Genomic DNA, 17,117 nt, shown 5'->3' with positions numbered 1-17,117 from the left:
ACAGTCTTGTCCTATTTCCTTGTCTTTATCAACTTTAGATCTAATAGAGATGGTGACATCTGGGTTGCTGGTAGCAGCAAGAAATCTGTGTGTGTGTGAATATAAACATTCTGCATTTAAAAAGGAAAATGGAAACTTAAAGAGCTGTTAAATCTGAATCAAATACCTGTTAAAACACGTGTAAGTCACTGTGTGCTTCTTATTGCCCCACCACAAGCTTGTTGAAAGTTGTTTTTGTTAGCTTGTTTTCTCTATTGATGGATCTTATTTGTATGGCGTCAGGATGCTTTTTGCCATCGGATTTGTATCACTAAGAAAATGCAGAGGTGAGGTTAAAATAAAGCTTGAAAGAAAAAGTTACTTTGAAAAGTGACTTCTAAAATACAGTGAAATTTAGGTACATAGGCAACCTTGACACAACTTGTCATGTATAAACTTCTGTATACGAGTGAGAGAGGTGGAGTATTTTGGATATAAATAAGTAATGGACATTTTGGGATAACTGGACTATAATAACTTTGAAAATCACCAATCCTTGAAAGATCAGTTAAGTGTTGTGCTTTCTGTTGGTACCATTCAACAAATGAAGCATTTTATTTAATGAATAATGAAGAGGGGAGTGACTTAATAGTTTTTTTAACTCAGGTTGTGAGATGAGATGGTCACTAAAGGTCTAAGTACTCTTGTTTGTTTTCTTAATAGTACACTTTATTGAAGACTGTTGTCGATCATTAATTCTTCTTTTACGATGCTGAAGGTAGGCTTGGTCCCATGCTCTTAAAAATTCTTAAAGGCTTCCACTATTTTCAGCAGCCTTTGCTTGCTCTTTGTATCACCAGTAATGCCCATTAACTGGCAAAGTGTCTCTCTGGGACTGCAGGTACCTCTAAAGGTAAAAAAGGGAAACACAGTATTTGCAAGAATATAAAATAACTTGCCAGGGAGTTCCTGCACTTACATACTTCAATTGCTTTCTTAAAATCTATTAATTGCCTCTTTTTTTTATGTCCTCTTCCCCCTCAGGACTCTATTAAGTGGCTTCCCAAGTCTCCTAAACTGTACAGTGGCCATAACTGGAGCTCCCAGGGCTCTCGCTGGGCCTCGTTGAAGGGAAAGGAAGGTTTTCATGGTGGTAACCTGCACAAATTCAGCTCTGCTAATGGAAAATGGAGAGAAGGAAGGATCAGTCCCGAGCAAGAAGCAGAGGAACTCGAGGATCCTGATGATGTAAGTAGTCTTGAAATTGGGAGAGACAATGTGTATCTATGAAGAGGCTATGGCTGCTCACAGTGCTATGGAGCAGAGCACTTCGGGTCTGTGCATTGCTTATACTCTCATGTCCTTGCTTGTGCAGATGGTACAGAGTTCAATGTTTTATTCCTTTACTTTGCTTGCAATTAATCCATCCAACCCTCAAGAGTACAGTTCAACTTGCAGGCTAAGATGAGTAACCTGAGCAATGATGAGACACGTTTTTTACTTTACTCCTACTTAGATCCGTGGTTAGCAGCCTCCCTCCATCTCTTTCAGGTAAGTAGGTTGTTGGCAGTACTTGGGGCTCAGTGTCTCCCTGGGCCTGGATGGTAGAAAGGTGAGGTTGCAGTGCTACTCTGCTGCATGTTTTGGGTGGTGCCCTTCCAGGATGCTGATGTCTGTGAGCCCTTGCCTGCTGTAGTTTCTCTAGCCTGTGCCTGGCAGGTGTCTGTCACCTGTGCAGCAGCCTGGCTGTCCTCTTGGTCCTAGCCTGGGAAAGGAGGTTGTGATTGCACTCTTGCAGCCTTTCCCTCTCAGGGCATTGCTCACCATCCTTCCTGATGTTTGCTGGGAGGTGAGGGAGGAACTGGGGCTCCTGCTTCTCTTCCTCTCTTTCCTTCCTAGCCCCTGTGAGGGCTCCTGGTGTGCCCCCTCTTCCAGCCCACAGTCCTGGCTCTTGCTCATGGCCTTCCTCCCTGGCACCCACAGCACTGCAGCCATCTCCAGGTTAGTCAGCCTGGCACTGTAAAGAGGAATCTCTCTCAAGAGAAGAAAGGTAATGAATGTTTTTTGTGAGTTAAAGCTAAGCAAATTTCCTTTTAAGTGAAAATAGGAAGCAATCATGCCTTGTATGCTTTCCCTGGGGTTGGCAATGCTTCTTTCCATCCCAGCCAAAAAAGAGATTGTGGGAAAGCACCAATATAGATTGAAAAATAAAGTGTCCATTGGGGTTCTGCACAGCTGTTCAAGGTAATGCCACTGCTTTTTATTTCTGGTATTAAACTTCCAAGCTTAGAAAAACATATATGGGGCTTATTTTCAGAGGTGTTGATGTGTGTTTGCTACATCATTTTACTGCCAACAGAAGATAGAAGGATTTGGGCAATATGAAGATCTGATTTGACCTTAACCCATCAAATTAGGGAGCAAAAATCAGCTAAATATAAATAAAGCATTCATAAAATGTGAACAGAATTTGAGCATCGTGTCTGAATTTCGTTTAACCCTTCACCAGGAATAGCTGATAGCTGGAAAACTGCTACATTTTGCAGTCAGCTTGTCTGAAGCTTTAATTGTTTAGTGAATGTATTTTAATTGTGTATTTCTCTTTTCAAGCCCTTGTGGTTTATCTAAGCATAGGGTGACATTGTGAGTTCCTCACTGCATCTCAGAGTAGGTTCATCCTAGAGCCAGGCTTCAAAGTAGGCTTTAGTATGCATCACCTTTGAGGTTCCATTTCCAGAGGACTCCTAAATCACTTAGGTTTGCAGGTCTCCACTCACTGCCATTTGCAACTAAAGTCAATCCAATGATTGAAAAAAAGTCTTAGATATGTAGATGCAAGGTAGGAGTTTGCCTTCCCTCTCACACCTATGCTCCCAAAAATTGACTGTGAGCTTTGAGGAACTATGAGAAATGTTTTATTTTCTGTATGGAAATATCTTTCCTTTGCCTTGTGCGTGTGATTCCTTCCCTGGAACAGTGGATTCATGCTACAGGGCTGCCAGAGGCTGCCCAAAATAGTCTTGTTCTCATGCTCTGTCATTTTCACAGGGCATTGCAGGATTTATGCACATATGGATATATGTGTGTTACGTGTGCTTGTGCGTGCCAGGGAGAGGCTATACAAATCCCAGTCCTCTCCCTGTTCTCACAGTTTCATCCCCAGTCTCGAGGGCAAAACATGCCCAGAGAAATAATGGTAGAAGAAATCCTGGTATGTTTGCTGTAAAGTTCCAGTTTTGTATTCAGTGAAACAAATTCTATCATACAGCAGTGTGAGAGTGAGGAAGAAATTCATGTTAGCCTGGGTAAGGTCTGTGTTTCAGATTCTCCTTGCTGTTTCTATGTTTACCTTTTTTATCTTTAACCCTCAGGAACCTATTTCCAAGTTTTCGGGCAGCCTTTTTGATAGCAACGATAGCATGCGAGATCAAAGAAATACCAGAAAAACGCTTCAGGAAAAGCACAAGTTGGCAATGAAAGGGAAGACTCTTCCAGGATCCAGCACTAAGGTGCAGCCACCTGTCTCAGCAGCAGGCAGCTTCCCCAGCGAGAGCAGCCGCATCCCGGAGGAGCTGCGGGTGCTGGATGTGCCGCAGCCCCCGCTGAAGGTTTGGAACTGCTGCAGGGGCTGTGCTTGCTGCTGGGGGGCTCTGCATGTCTGGGGGGCAGTCCCTGTGTCTGTGGGGGAAGCCCTCTTGTGTGAGGCAGTTTATAAAAGATGCAAAGAAGTGGGCACATTGCATGGCAGATGTCATGAGGTTTACCTTAAAGAGAGTAAGGTGAGGGTTGTCCTTGCTCCCCATGGCTTATATGGAAAAACAATTTCCCATTAAAAAACCCCAACAAAGCCCACTTTCCTTGTAGCCATGCATCTCACTTTATATATCCAGCTTTGGTATTGTGAGGTCAAGTCAAAGGTACATGCAGGTGGGCACTGAGCTGAGTCTTTGTTCAGTCCATGGTTTCAAAGCAGTGGTGACAAGTCTTGCATGTGCCAGTAGGGCAGCACCATTTTTCTATTGAAGAAAAATACCCATTGAAAGGTAGCACCATTTTTCTCTGGGTTGGGCTCTCCAGGGGCATGTCTGCTGGTGTTCAGAGGGGGAGCTAGATTTTCAATGCTCGTGTAACTGATAGGCAAGGTTTTTGATTAATCAGGCCACTTATCCATTATAATTCTTTTCCAGGTAACCATTACTGTGTGCAGTCAAATGGGGAGTCTTGGTATTAGCATTGCTGGTGGAAAGGGCTCATCTTCATGTAAAGACAGTGATGAGGTGCATTTCATTATCCAAAATTTATCTAGTGGTCATTAGGTCATTAGGACTGATGAGTTCCTTGAGTTATTGTGTTTTTTTGTTTTCTTTCTGAGCTTGTTCTTCATGTAACATTGTTGTTTTTGTGATAAAGCTAACAAGGGTAAACATAGCTTATTTCCCAGAGTAGGATCTGGCATTAGATCTTGTTGGGGAAGCTCCAGAAGGGATGATTTGGGAGAGAAACCCAAATGTAAACCAGTGATTTTGCAAAGGCAACCTGATGGCTGAAACACCGTTGTCTAATTTTCATTTTCTACCTCAATTTGGGGTCACTCCCTTGGCAATCCACATGCCTCTTCATCTCATTTGCTCATTCCCAGGAGCTAACTTGATTTGAGAGAAATATTTCACACATCTTCTCACTGATTTATCATTTAAATAAAGCTTTGTTTTCAAGTCTGTTCCCCATGGCACAGTGTAAACAATTACTGACTTTTGTTCATTGTTGTATATGTCAGCCATGGAGGCTTCTTTTTTTTTTATCTTGCTAATGTGCTAAGGCATTTAGTTTTTAATTTTATAGAGGCAACAGAACAATAAGTCTTGAAAATTAATTACTTCCCATTTGCTTTTTACTTCTAAGAACAATGGGAGAAACTGTCACGTCTGAAAACTATGTTTTGTGTTACCAGGGGATCCTGATTGCACGGCTGCCAAAAGATGGTCCATCAGACTTGGCTGGGGTACAAGCAGGAGACAGAGTGGCTGAGGTAGATGAGTTGTTTGTCACTGTGGAGTGTGTTCTCTTGTTGTTGTCTTTAAATCAAATCACTTAGAGTTGGGGAATTTGCGATCCAGATCTAGGCTTGCCTTAGCTTTTTAGATACTTGCCATTATGAAGAAATGATAATAACACTAAATTGTTGTATTCCTTCTTGTTATGTTCTGGTTGTCAGATCTTTATGTTCAAAGTGCTTAACAAAATATTATTCACTTAAATGAATGATTTACAAAGGAAAATAATGGTCTTAGTAAGCAGTTATGTAAGCATAAATGCAGTTGTACTTGATCCAAGAAGCTTTCTTGTGACATGGTATTAGATTTACTAGATGAGTTCATTGCAGTTGTAACAAAGAAATATAAACTAGATGAGCTTGTTTCCTCAAGGTAATTTTTGGTGGGAAGAGAACAGCTCAAAATAACTCCCCTGATGGAGGCTTAAAGTGCCAAGTGCCAAGGGAGACATGTGCCTCTTGGGCTGCTCCACCTCAAGTCTCATCTTTCCTAGCAGAAGCCGCATTTTTGAGCTTCAGAGTTTCCCAAGAACAGTGGGGAAAAAAGTGGTCACATACAGTTTTGTAATACATACTTTTGATGTACTGTTTGGTTTCTACCTGCTGAGAATGGTGGAGTAGGAAGAGAGCATCTACAAAATTACTTTGAGGTGAAACTGGTCCATATTTTTTTCAGCTCTTGTTCTCTTAAACTGTCATTTATACTTGCTTATATTAATAGATTTACTTCAGCATGCTCCATGTTAAATTAAGGTGGAGAGAGCAAGCAATATTATATGTCTGTTAAATTGTCAGGAATAGTGATACAACCTGTATCAGCCAAAGATTATCTAATGATAAATTGATCTACTACTTTTGTAAAACTTATTAATAGAGGATGGTGTTCCATAATAGATAAATATTGTGCTAGTTTAACAGTTCTTGAAAGGTTAATTATAGATAAAAGTCTGTATAATTTTACATTTTTTCTTTTATGAAAGGTATTTTAACAAATGTGAGAGACTGTAAATAATTCTCTATGTGTTTCACCTTATCAGATTACTGGGGAGAAAATCCCAGGATTTTTAGTTGCTGTACCTTTACCTTCTGAGCAGAATTTCTGGTCAAGTTAGTATCTTAAAAATCAACACCATTGCTCAGGTTCCTCCATGAGGCTATAATTAAATTATTTTGGGGGCTATTTGGACTATACTAGCTGTTAATGTCTGTTCACTTAATCAATAGTGAAACAAGTGAAAAATAGAAGACATTTCTGTTCCATGCTGTTCTGCCCTGCTGTTATTGTACAAATAGTTAGGATTTCTCCATCTCCCACAAGATGGCAGAATCATTCATCTGTTTAAAGAATATAGGAAACAACTCTCTGCCTTTTGTGTGTGTGTCTGTGACGAGAAGAGTTTAATGCAATCAGGTGTGCTATAGAAATACTGTTTTGACCACGGGACTATTCTGTGTACAAATAACAAGCATTTTTCTCTTGACACTATGTGTTACAACTTCTTATTCTTGAACTGGTAATTTCAACAGTTCAAATATAAAATTCACCAAAAATGGGAAACAGCAAGAATTGCAATTTTATTTGCTTTTGTTGTATCACCACGTAACAATAGGGCCAGGTGTTTGTATACTAACTTGAGAGGGAGGGAGGGAGGGAACTGCTCTTCTTAAACAGCATTCAGAATAAAAATATATTTCTGGTGTTTTCTTTTAAAGGCAACCTTTGTTTCAGAACCTGCTGCCCTTGATGCTGGTCCCACTGAAGCTTCCCCCAAGGGCAGCTCCTTTCCAACAGTCAACCATGTCATAACAGTAAGTAGGATGGCCCAGTAAATAACAAATCACTCTTTCCTAAGAAATTTGTGTTGTCTGTCATTAATGCTAGTAATGACTGGCACAGAACTCGACACATATCAGAGATCAGTGACCCTACCAAACATTTACGTGGCTGTCACTGCAGCTGGGACATGGCTTCTGGAGGAGCTCAGCTCCTGGGTGAGCGCCTGTGTAGCAGAGCAGGGCTTTTGAAGCACTATGGTTTGGGGACTTTAGGGTGGTGTCCATTCCCTCCAGTTTAAATCATTATTCTGTTGTCTGACCTCTGTCTCTAGCTAATGGAAGGAGCAGCATTTCCAGAGTCCCTCTTTTAGGATGGAGAGGGTGAACTGCTGCCTGGAAATGGCCATTTTCATCTTTTGACTGGAGGGGGGAACTTGTGTCACAGGCTAAGACATGCCTGTATTTTAGGTGACTGATAAGAGTAAGCCTACTGCACATGTCACAGAAGGAAACAGCTGAGCCTTCAGGGTGGCTTTTAGAAATTCACTTTTTTGAACTTCTCTAGCAAGTTCAACTCTATGAAGTTCAATTACCCTAATCTTGGTCATCTATGTGCACACCTGAACGGTGGCTTTACTAGGAAGATACAATAAGATCAAGGTATCTGAATAATTAAGGTCAAAAAGCATCTTACTTGTATGGAGCTTGAAGTACCACGAAGCAACAACTGTTTCTACTACAGCAAATGCCAGAGGAGTGCTTGCTTTGATTCCTCTTCTTTCAGCCTTTTTTTTTAATCTTTCTCCATGAATACCATTCACAACCCACCTAATGGCAAAAAATGAAAGTATGTAATGATATAAAAGACTGTAATCAAAGACCATATCCGTTTTTATTAACCATTTAGATAACTAATGTGATTTGTTAGTTGACTGAAAAAATGAGCAAATAGATCATGCAACTGTTTTTCTCTAGTTTCCTCTGTTAATCACTGTTTGAGAAGTGTTGAGCTACAGTTTTTGTTCATGAGATAGACTGAGAAAGGTTTTCTCTTCTATTAGTTGCTTAAAGAAACTTATTTTGAGGCCTCTGGCCTCCAACATAATTTTGTGAAACATTTAGACCAGCTTTATTTTCCAGCTGAAAACACTTTCATCAATTTGGGTTTTTTTGGTCCAGCTTTACCTGGTAACTGTTTCTCACAGTCTATCAGCATTGCAGGAAGCATGAGGCTTCCTGTTAGAGGAACCACTGTTGAAAGGGTTTATTCTTACATTGGTGGTGGCCTGGATTTGTTGCAGTAGTATCTGACTTTCAGTATTTTCATCCAAAAAGAGGAAATTACTGCATTTTTATTTTGTATGCCTCCCTTTAAACTTCTTCAGCTGTAGGGGGTGGGGAAGAGGCAGATTAGACTGAGCTGCTTAATTTAGAGCAGAGTACTCAGAGGGAGTCAACTAGCTGAATATGTTCCCAATGTCAAAAGTACCTGATGTGCAAGTTCTTTTGTGAAGAAACACTTATGTTTCTGGCTTTTTTTTTTCTTTTTTGAAATAAAAATCTTCCTGCTGTAACAAATTATGTGTGTTACTGCCTGTAACCTGGAGCAGCATTCATCAATTTTAGGGATTATGGGCTCATGGGGAGTATCCTGCTGACTTGGGAGTGCTCAGTTTCTCATCTGTTCTCACTTTGAAGTCCCTCTTATTCCTCAGTAACTGAAAGAAAACTTATCATCTGAAAAACGTTTAGAGCCTGGCTTCTCATGGAGGACTTGCTTTGCATGTTCAGATAAGCAGGTGGCAGTAGGACCTTAATGCAGAATCTTCTTCTGTGCTAGGAATATAGGAAGGTTCATTTCCTTTGTGTTTCTGATCAGGTTTCAATAGAAGATGGTTGTGTCTACACATCAAGGGAGGGAAGGATTGAAGCATAATGGCAGAAAAACCAGAGACTCCTGTTAATATTCTGCAAAAACCGAATATGTGCCAGATGGTGTCATCTTTCTTCTCCCTCTCTTCCATGTCATCATCCTGCCTTCCAGCAGATACTGTCTTCATCTGTTTATTTTTATTGAATTTTAATAAACATCCTCTTTGCATATGCTCTCTGTGATAATATTTGTCTCATTCTTGCTAGGCACAGCCCACCCCATCTCTGAGCCTGCTGCTCTGGCATTGCAACAGGCGCCGCTGCTGGCAGCTTCAGGTTTCCTCTGTTTTCCACAGACATGGTTGCTCTAACTGATTCTAAAAGGCTCATTTAATTGTTAACTCATCCAGTCAAACTCAATTTCAAACCCTTTGTGCCAGCTTTAAGATTTCATGACAGTGTGAATGACCAGTAATTAATTGGACAAATGAAATGTTCTTTCACAGTGAGTCATTGTTTTGCAAAGGAAAAATGAGAATCTTCCTTGGTTTTAATTATGATTATTTCACTGACATGTAGATAGAGGCCTCAGAACTTTAATTACAATTAGATAATTTTTACATACAGTATTTTATAGACTTGCCTTGTGACTTATGCTAATCACAGCTCAAAAATATGAAAACATTTTTTTACTTTGGTTAATATGTGTATATCTAAATAGAAATACTTGAACTGAATGTAAATCAAAAAAATCAGAGATATAAACACATACCCATGCTGACTTTAACAGAAGGAACTTTATCTTGGTTTCTGGAGTCTTCCTTTCCAGTTCTGTTATTGTTTCCTATTCATCGTCTCAAACATAGAGCCAACTCTTCACAATCTTTCTCCATCATAAATATTTTAATTCAAGTTATGACTGAAATTCCCAGTGGATTTTGTCTGACTGAATGGAGAGTGTTGACAGGTTTCAGCATCTTCTATCATTTCATAACATGCATCATCATGCCATCTTCTTTGACTCATTTTTGGGGCTGTCAACATAATAAGGATATTAGATACTTCATCATTAATATCAAGTCTTCAAGATATTTTAATCACTTAAATTGTTAGCATATTATTTCATTTAATTTTATGCCTTTGCCCTGGGAATTTCCTCAACTGCATTTTTTCGTATAGTTCACCAGGGGTACAAGTGTCACTCATATTGGGATTTTCAAGGATGGTTAAAGTAAGAGTTACCAATTAAAAGTGATAGTGTGAATAAATAAATAAATATAGGTGAATCTTACAATATTGGAAAAATTTGAAGAACTTCTTCAGGCTAAAAAAGCCAGATTTTTTGGCTGCTCTGTTAGAAATGCAGAGATAGCAAGCGTTCCTAAATCTGCTGAGAAAACAGCCGAGTGTACTAGAACCTGTAACATGTATCAAAATGAAATCCTCTTGTGCCCGCACAAAGTGCATAAGCAGATACACCATCTCCCACAGTATGCAGCTGATGGGTTTCTGCCTTTTTCTCATATTTTTCATTTGCAAGTTGTGAGAAATCTTACATGGATGAGAATCCCAGCAGATCTACCTTCTTCATTTCCAGCTGATAGACTTTTCAGGAAAAAACCTTGATGCATTTACATTAGTTAAAAGTCTTTAAAAATCTAATTATCAAACCCTTTCTTTATTCATCTGAGCGTGTTAGTTCTAAACATATCAGAAAATTGAAATCACACAACATAAAATAAAAATTTTTTCTTGTTTCTTTAGTCATTGTCTTACTTTGTTCGATTTTAAAAGCAAAGCCAGTGGAGTACTCAGGTCAGAGAAGCACTGTAAAAGGAGACAACTACAGTGAGATTCAGAATGTCCCTGTCATGAACAAAGCCAGGTTTCTTCTGAAGCTTGTTTCAAACAGTAAAGACCTTGCTCACATCACATACTTTGACTGACCTGTAGCACCATAAGTTCTACTACTTCAAGTTTCTTATGAGGAACTGCTTTATCCCTTCTCCAAAACATTTTCATGACTCTTTTAATCTTGTCAGGTAAGGGTGTTGATGTTTTCATGTTATTTTTTTTTCTATTCTGATAAGCTAAGTTAGTTCTAGAAGTCAGGAATCTAACTCTCCACTGCCTTGCATCTGGTGCAGGTTTACATACGTTTGCAAAGAAGCCTATGAGCCCTGCTGGTTTAGCTAACCTTAGTCATCTTGTGAGCTCCAGTGGAGTGTAAGCACCCATGTGCCATGTGATCACCTCCATTTCATCTCCTAGTTTGCTTCTGCTTTTATCTAAGCAACTGAGTATTTCTGAGTCATGATGAAAGATAGAAGATAAAAGGTGTGTATTGTAGACACGGTGTTTGCCTCCATAGTGTAGTGGTTAGGGAACTTATTTTGTGAATTTGAAATTAAGTTCCTGCTCCCAACAAATGCTTGCACAGTGTATCTTTTTCCTCTCTTAAGTAGTTTTCTCACAGCACTCAGTCAAAACTGACTCATGTCAAACTTTTAAGTTCTTGCATTTTGCAAAGCTTGTAATTAACAGTGCTAAATAGGAAAAGCCTTTTAAAAAGACAGGACATTAATTTATCTTTTCAAGTTACCATATTAAAATACCTCCAAGTTAGAGGAAGTCTACAAAGTGAGCTCATCATATGGTAGACAATATAAGCACTGCCAACAATATAAGCAAAAACATATGAAAGACAAATAGACTGAAGCAAAGCACCTGGAACGGTGCTGTAGGACATAGCATATTATTTGAGAATAAAAGAGGATAAGTATTGAAAGAATTACACAAATGATAAGTAATGTCTGCCCTCGTAAAAGGCATCCTCATGGACTGCAGGACTACTGCAGGGGAAGAGACTGTACTGAGTTCCTGCAGGCTTTCAGATACAGCCACTGCCTTTCACAGGGGTGATGAATTTTCTTCAAAAAATCAAAGGGTTGGTAGCTTGGACCATGGGTAGCCCTGCTTATGGGGGCAATGCCTTTTAAGTCTCCCGATGTGATCAGAGAAATGCATTTTTTTCAATGTTTTCATACCATCAGGCAATAAATGATTACACAGAAAGCACTTACATGAAAATCTGTAAATCAGGTTCCAGGGTCAGGGAAGTCACTTTCCAGTGGTACATAAGTCGGTGAAAGAAATAGAGCAAGGACAATTTTTTGTACACAATTTCAATCAGATAAAAGCCTTTTGTGCCTCACAGCATTGCAGATATGACACAATGGGGATTGATCTCCCATTTTTGTGGTGAGTTTGACAGAGCTCCACCTTTCTTGCCTTGTGCATTGCCCTTGTGAGGCACTTGGCAGAGAAGCAAGAACAGAAAGGAGCTTTGCTCTAAATGTGACATGACCAAATGTTGTGTATACTACATGCTGGAAGACAGATGAAACACGCAAGATGTTCTCTTGCTATTCCAAGTAGAGAAAATACCCAGTTTTAAAACTGAGCTGTTAAATATATCAACATCTAGAAAATTCCCACAGAGGAAATTTTCATAGAATCATAGAGTGGTTTGGGTTGGAAGGGACCTTTAAAGGTCAGCTTATACCCTACTTGTAGTGAGCGGGGACATCTTCCACTAGAACAGGTTGCTCAGAGCCCTGTCCAACCTGTCCTTGAATATTTCCAGGAAGGAGGCATCCACATCTCTCTGAGCAACCTGTTCCAGTGTTTTCCAGTGTTGTCTGGTTCATTGACTTCCAGGAAATCATGCTGAGCTGAGTTAGATTTTGGAGTAAATCACTCTGCACAGTGCGAGAACAGCAACAGGGAAGAGGGATGGGCTGGTGGGGTAGCCCCTGCTCAGGGCCCTCTCCAGGCTGCTGCACACAAAACTGAGGCAGCACTTCCTAAAGCATGGTGCCAAAGCTCCTCTGTCAGTGCTTGAGGGTAGTGTGGCTCCTCCAAGTGCAAGGATGAACTGAATTATGTGCTGCCCTCTCCCAACCCCAAGCAACAAAAGGTGGTGCCGTGAGCCAGTTGCTCCCGGAGTGCAGCAGCACAGGTCACACAGCTCTCCTTGTGCAGAGCTCTTCTGTAGCCAAGAGTAACGAGGTGCTTCATCCATGCCTCACCAAAAGTTTATCTTCCCCAGAGTGCAGGAGAGGTTTATACCTCTCTCTTCATCCGACTTCACAATTTCTGGAGTTTGGCCAGAGGTCAAACACAGCAGTAAAATAGCATTGTAAAGTGCCAGGGAAAGGGATGCAGCCAGGGATTTCCATGACCAGGAGAGCTGAGGGTGCACCATAAAACACATGCTGGGTAAAACGTTCCTGATATGCTATGGAAAGGGAGCAGTGTTGAATGCTCAGACGGGGTTTCCAGACTCATGTGCTTCCCTACACACAGCTGTGCATCAGCCGGTTTCTGGCGCATGCCCCTCGCCCCTGCCCCAGCTGCCATCCCCGCTGCGCCCTGGCTGCTGTGCCCGCTCCTGCCTGGCCTTGGGATTGCTTGTGAGTAATGAACTCACAAGGAACTAATTAGATCTCTTCATCTCTCTTTGACTTGTATTTCCTTGTTTCCTTTTGGGGAGAAGGTTGCTTTTATCTGTTGCCTCTGACATCATTGCAGCTAAGAACACCATCAGATGCCAGTTTTTTCTGAAACGTGCAGCAGCAGATCTGCCCCTTCTCTGCTGTTCTGTTGATTGCCTTTTTGCATCCTCTTTTAAAAACTTTTATTTAAAAATCCAGCTGTGTAATATTTTTTAGGCATGAGTAAATGCCCTTCTTTACTAAATTCAATTTAGACAGTTTCTTCTGTGAATACAGTCATTATCAAATGTGACCTTTTGCACCTAGCAAAGGCATGTTTTCGTTCTTTAGTGAGAAGTCTAAATTTCCTGTTCAGGTCTAAAAAATTACTTCCATGCCCAGTGATGATAAAACAGGTAAGACTAAGTATGAAATCATAACATTATTCATGGGGTTTACATAAACCCTTGCACATGCTCTCAACTGTGTTGATAATTTTATTTTCTCCTGTTTTCCCCAGTTAAAGGGTACCATCCTTAGCACTGGAGTCAGTGAAGATCAGCTGTGAAGTCAAATTTTAAAAATATGCACTGTTTAGATACATGGAGCTGAGCAGGCAGGCATCCCTATTACAGGTATTTTCTAGCTGGGGAATATTTTCTTTAGAAAGTTACCTGTTTGAACTAGAGTTAAAAGTATGTCTGGTTTTCTTCTTAAAAAGGATGAATCCAAATTCTTTTTTCCTGCCCTTATTCCATCAAACTTTGGCCTTTCATGTGTTGTTTCACCTTCTGATTTGTAGCCTCTGTCCCCAGCAGCTGGACTTGCTGCCAGGTGTGATTTGCCCTGTCGCTGCTGGCTATGCCTTTGATGTGAAGCTTGGGTTGCAGCTGTGACTGCTGCCTTGAGAGCTTTCCTCTCTGGCTAATACTGGAATATGGACTTGTGGACTGGGGTAGGCCAGGGGAAGGGAAAGGCTTATAAAAGAAAAAAAAATATGTTTGTTCTGTTCAGTGTTAGTTTTGAAAAAGTTATAAAAAGACATAATGAACTGTCCTTTATGGACTGTTCTGTAATGTTTTGGACAGACATTTTGGTTAGAAGTAGGTAAGGAAAGCATATGTGCACATCTGGAAGTTAAAAACTATTGGATGTTAACTTGTTGGCAGGACATCTCCTTTATCATGTTTTAAGAAACTGCTTTCATTTGAAGCATCATAGCTCCTTGCGGGTTTTTTCCCATCCTGTTTCAGTATGAAAGAATTTTTGCAGCCAAGACTGTAGCTGAATTGCCCCAAGTTGTTTAGATGGCTTTATTTTGCATCTTTCTGCAGAGGACCCGGAGTGCACAGGCAGCTCCTGTCTGTGTTCCAGTTGAAGGACTCTGACTTTCAATGTAGGCTGTTAATCCCATTAAATGAGAGTGTCTGAAATAATTTGATTTTTAGTTATGCCTGATTCAAACAAAACAGAATTTTTTTAGTGTAGAAAGTCTTAGTGGTTATGTTATAAAAAGTGGCACAAACAAGGTAATGAAAGAAGTTTCCACAGTGAACCCACTGGTTTTACTACAAGACATGTCTGTTGTGAAGTTTACTTTTTAGGCACTGAAAACGTAATTTCAGGGGAAAATGGAAAAATAGTAACTTGTTTTGATGCCATGAAGATTTTTGCCTTTTCTTTTATACCCCTGTTATACCTCTTTACAACTTCTGCATTCCTAGTGCTTTTTGCCTACATTCTTGGACTTGTTTGTCAAGCTAAGAGACTAAACATTTTAGAAGCTTCGTAGCTAGGGATCAGTGTGCCCCAGACCCCAAGGTCCTCTCCAGGATACATTCTGTAAACCAAGATAGAACCATCCAGGGGAAGGTTCCTTGGGGAGAGGGGCTCACTTGAGCCTCTCATTGGGGAATCTTTGATAGATATGCTAATTAGTAAAACCTATAATGGTATACCCAATGTTGGGGGTGGACACACATAGACTCGGCAGGGTGCATCTTGATGCATGTGACCTGGACGTGTACACCTAAGGATCCTTAAAATAAATACCAAGGTAAAATCCCTTTTCCCCTTCTAACCGTGTATGACTTGATTTTAAGACCAGGAAAAGGCATCAGTTTCAAGTGCATGCAGTGCATTTGCAATGACGCATTTTTCTGAAAAAGTATTCTATGTATTCTGCTGGTTTGAGGTTGAATAGTAGTTCCACTATTATTTAAATAATGATATTTAAAGCATGATGATGGAAAGTGAAGTAGGAAGACGTTGCAATTTCCACATAAGTATTTTAAAGAAGTTCGAACACTGCTGCGTAACAACCAGTGGAGAAAACAATGGAATAATAGAAAATCTAGATAATTTTTCCTCCTACACCATCATAATTTTTTTTTTTTCAGAATTATCTACAGAGGAAGGAAGTTTCACACCTTCCCACATGCCTTAGACAGGCAACTCAGGTGCCTGTACTGGAAGGGTTTTCCTCATTGCCATCCTAAATGTCTCTGTCTTGCCCTGTCTGTAATGGGCAGTGGAAATAGTTTGCTTCCTCTTTGCTGTGCCACTTTTTCACATAGGAAATCTATTCTCCTATCTTCCCTCTATCATGCTGCACCAGGAAATGTACATTCAAATACGGATAGTAAAGAAAAGCTCCAAGAACAAAGCTTGTCTATTTAATAGGGTAATGCTGAGGTCAGTGAAGATAAGCAGGGAAATATGAAAGCAAAGGTAAAATCGCCCCAGGATTCTGGGAAGAGAAGCGCTGGGTTTGAGAAAAGGATGTAACGAAATACAATGCAAGTTTAGAGTTGTTGAGTTTTGTTACTTCCCTTTATTTGTGGTTTTGTTGTTTTTTCATTTTTAAACAAAACTGAAAGAGGAAATGAAGCTGATAAAGCTTGTATTGTGATGTTCCTGGAGCTTGGGTGAATGTGAAGGCAGTGATAGAGTGCTGGGTTCCTAGGGGATAGTTAGGTAAAGATGGAAAGGCCACTGTGGTTAGAAATGTGATGTGTGTTTGTTACACTTATTTTCTGTTGGTTTTGGTTTATAGAGGAGATTAATTGGTAAGTTTTGCTGCGAGGAGAGATTGACTAGAGGCCTGAGCCTCTTATTGAATTAGACCTTGGACAAATGCATGCTCTATTACTTAGTTGCATTTTCAATTGCATAATTGGCACAATCTGCAACAGAGTTCTTTTTTCATTGGTACCTCTGATTCAGATTTGAGGAAATGAGCACTCCTCAGGGTCCTGTCAGAGAGACAGGCACGGAGGAGGATAACTGGCTGCAGGGGAAGGAGCAGCGATGGTTTAGGGACAATAGTGATATGGGTTCACATGGGGTTTCAGAGGGAGAGTGGGCAGGGAGATGTGCAGAAAGCAGAGGGACAGAGAATACAGCTGCACTTGGACCAGGACATTGATTTGTTAGACTCAGCAGTAAGTCTCCAAATCAGCATGAGTCAGCGTACGTGTAAGCTTTCTCCTGCCTGGAGAGGGCACAGAGGGGCTGCTGTAGATCAGACCTGAGCCCACTCTTCTCTTGCGAGTGCAAGTTTCCAGCCTTTGCAGCACTTACGGACTGAGACACTGTTCAGCCTCTGCTGTAGAAAATTGGTTGCTCATTTAGTGCTGGTTCCTCTTTATCTGCAGCAACATGAAAGATTAGATGTAAGATTTCTCCAACACCGTGTATTTTGTGGAGTAGTTAATACAATTACCACAGAAATGTTGAAGGAGCACTTTTCATCAATTAAATTCACTTTATCATTTTTAGACCTAGTCCCATTGTAATATTTGAAAGATAGTAGGAAAGCAGTCATGAAGTGTTTGAAGAAAATCTTTTATAGAGAATTAGTTTTGGCTCCTTGGAAACTGGGGAGTAGGACCCATGCTGATAAAGAGTGCTTAAAAAATGACATTCAAAATGGCTAAGGT

At 40.4% G+C, this 17,117-nt stretch overlaps 1 protein-coding gene across 1 annotated transcript in view; it reads left to right on the top strand.

Moving 5' to 3' along the window:
* Positions 1 to 719: 719 nt before the first annotated feature.
* The window catches only part of MLIP (muscular LMNA interacting protein), a 131,505-nt gene continuing 115,107 nt past the window's right edge, over positions 720 to 17,117 (top strand). The window contains exons 1-6 of the mRNA XM_069011420.1: positions 720 to 757; positions 1,024 to 1,227; positions 3,351 to 3,587; positions 4,167 to 4,256; positions 4,931 to 5,008; positions 6,746 to 6,841. Coding sequence (XP_068867521.1) covers positions 749 to 757; positions 1,024 to 1,227; positions 3,351 to 3,587; positions 4,167 to 4,256; positions 4,931 to 5,008; positions 6,746 to 6,841 — 714 coding nt within the window. The 5' untranslated portion in view covers positions 720 to 748. The remainder of the gene's footprint in view (positions 758 to 1,023; positions 1,228 to 3,350; positions 3,588 to 4,166; positions 4,257 to 4,930; positions 5,009 to 6,745; positions 6,842 to 17,117) is intronic.

This window comes from Aphelocoma coerulescens, chromosome 3 (genome assembly GCF_041296385.1).
Source record: "Aphelocoma coerulescens isolate FSJ_1873_10779 chromosome 3, UR_Acoe_1.0, whole genome shotgun sequence".
In the NCBI taxonomy this organism is placed as follows: Eukaryota; Metazoa; Chordata; class Aves; order Passeriformes; family Corvidae; genus Aphelocoma; species Aphelocoma coerulescens.
Note: the sequence above shows the minus strand (reverse complement) of the source record. Positions and strands in the feature narration are given on the sequence as shown.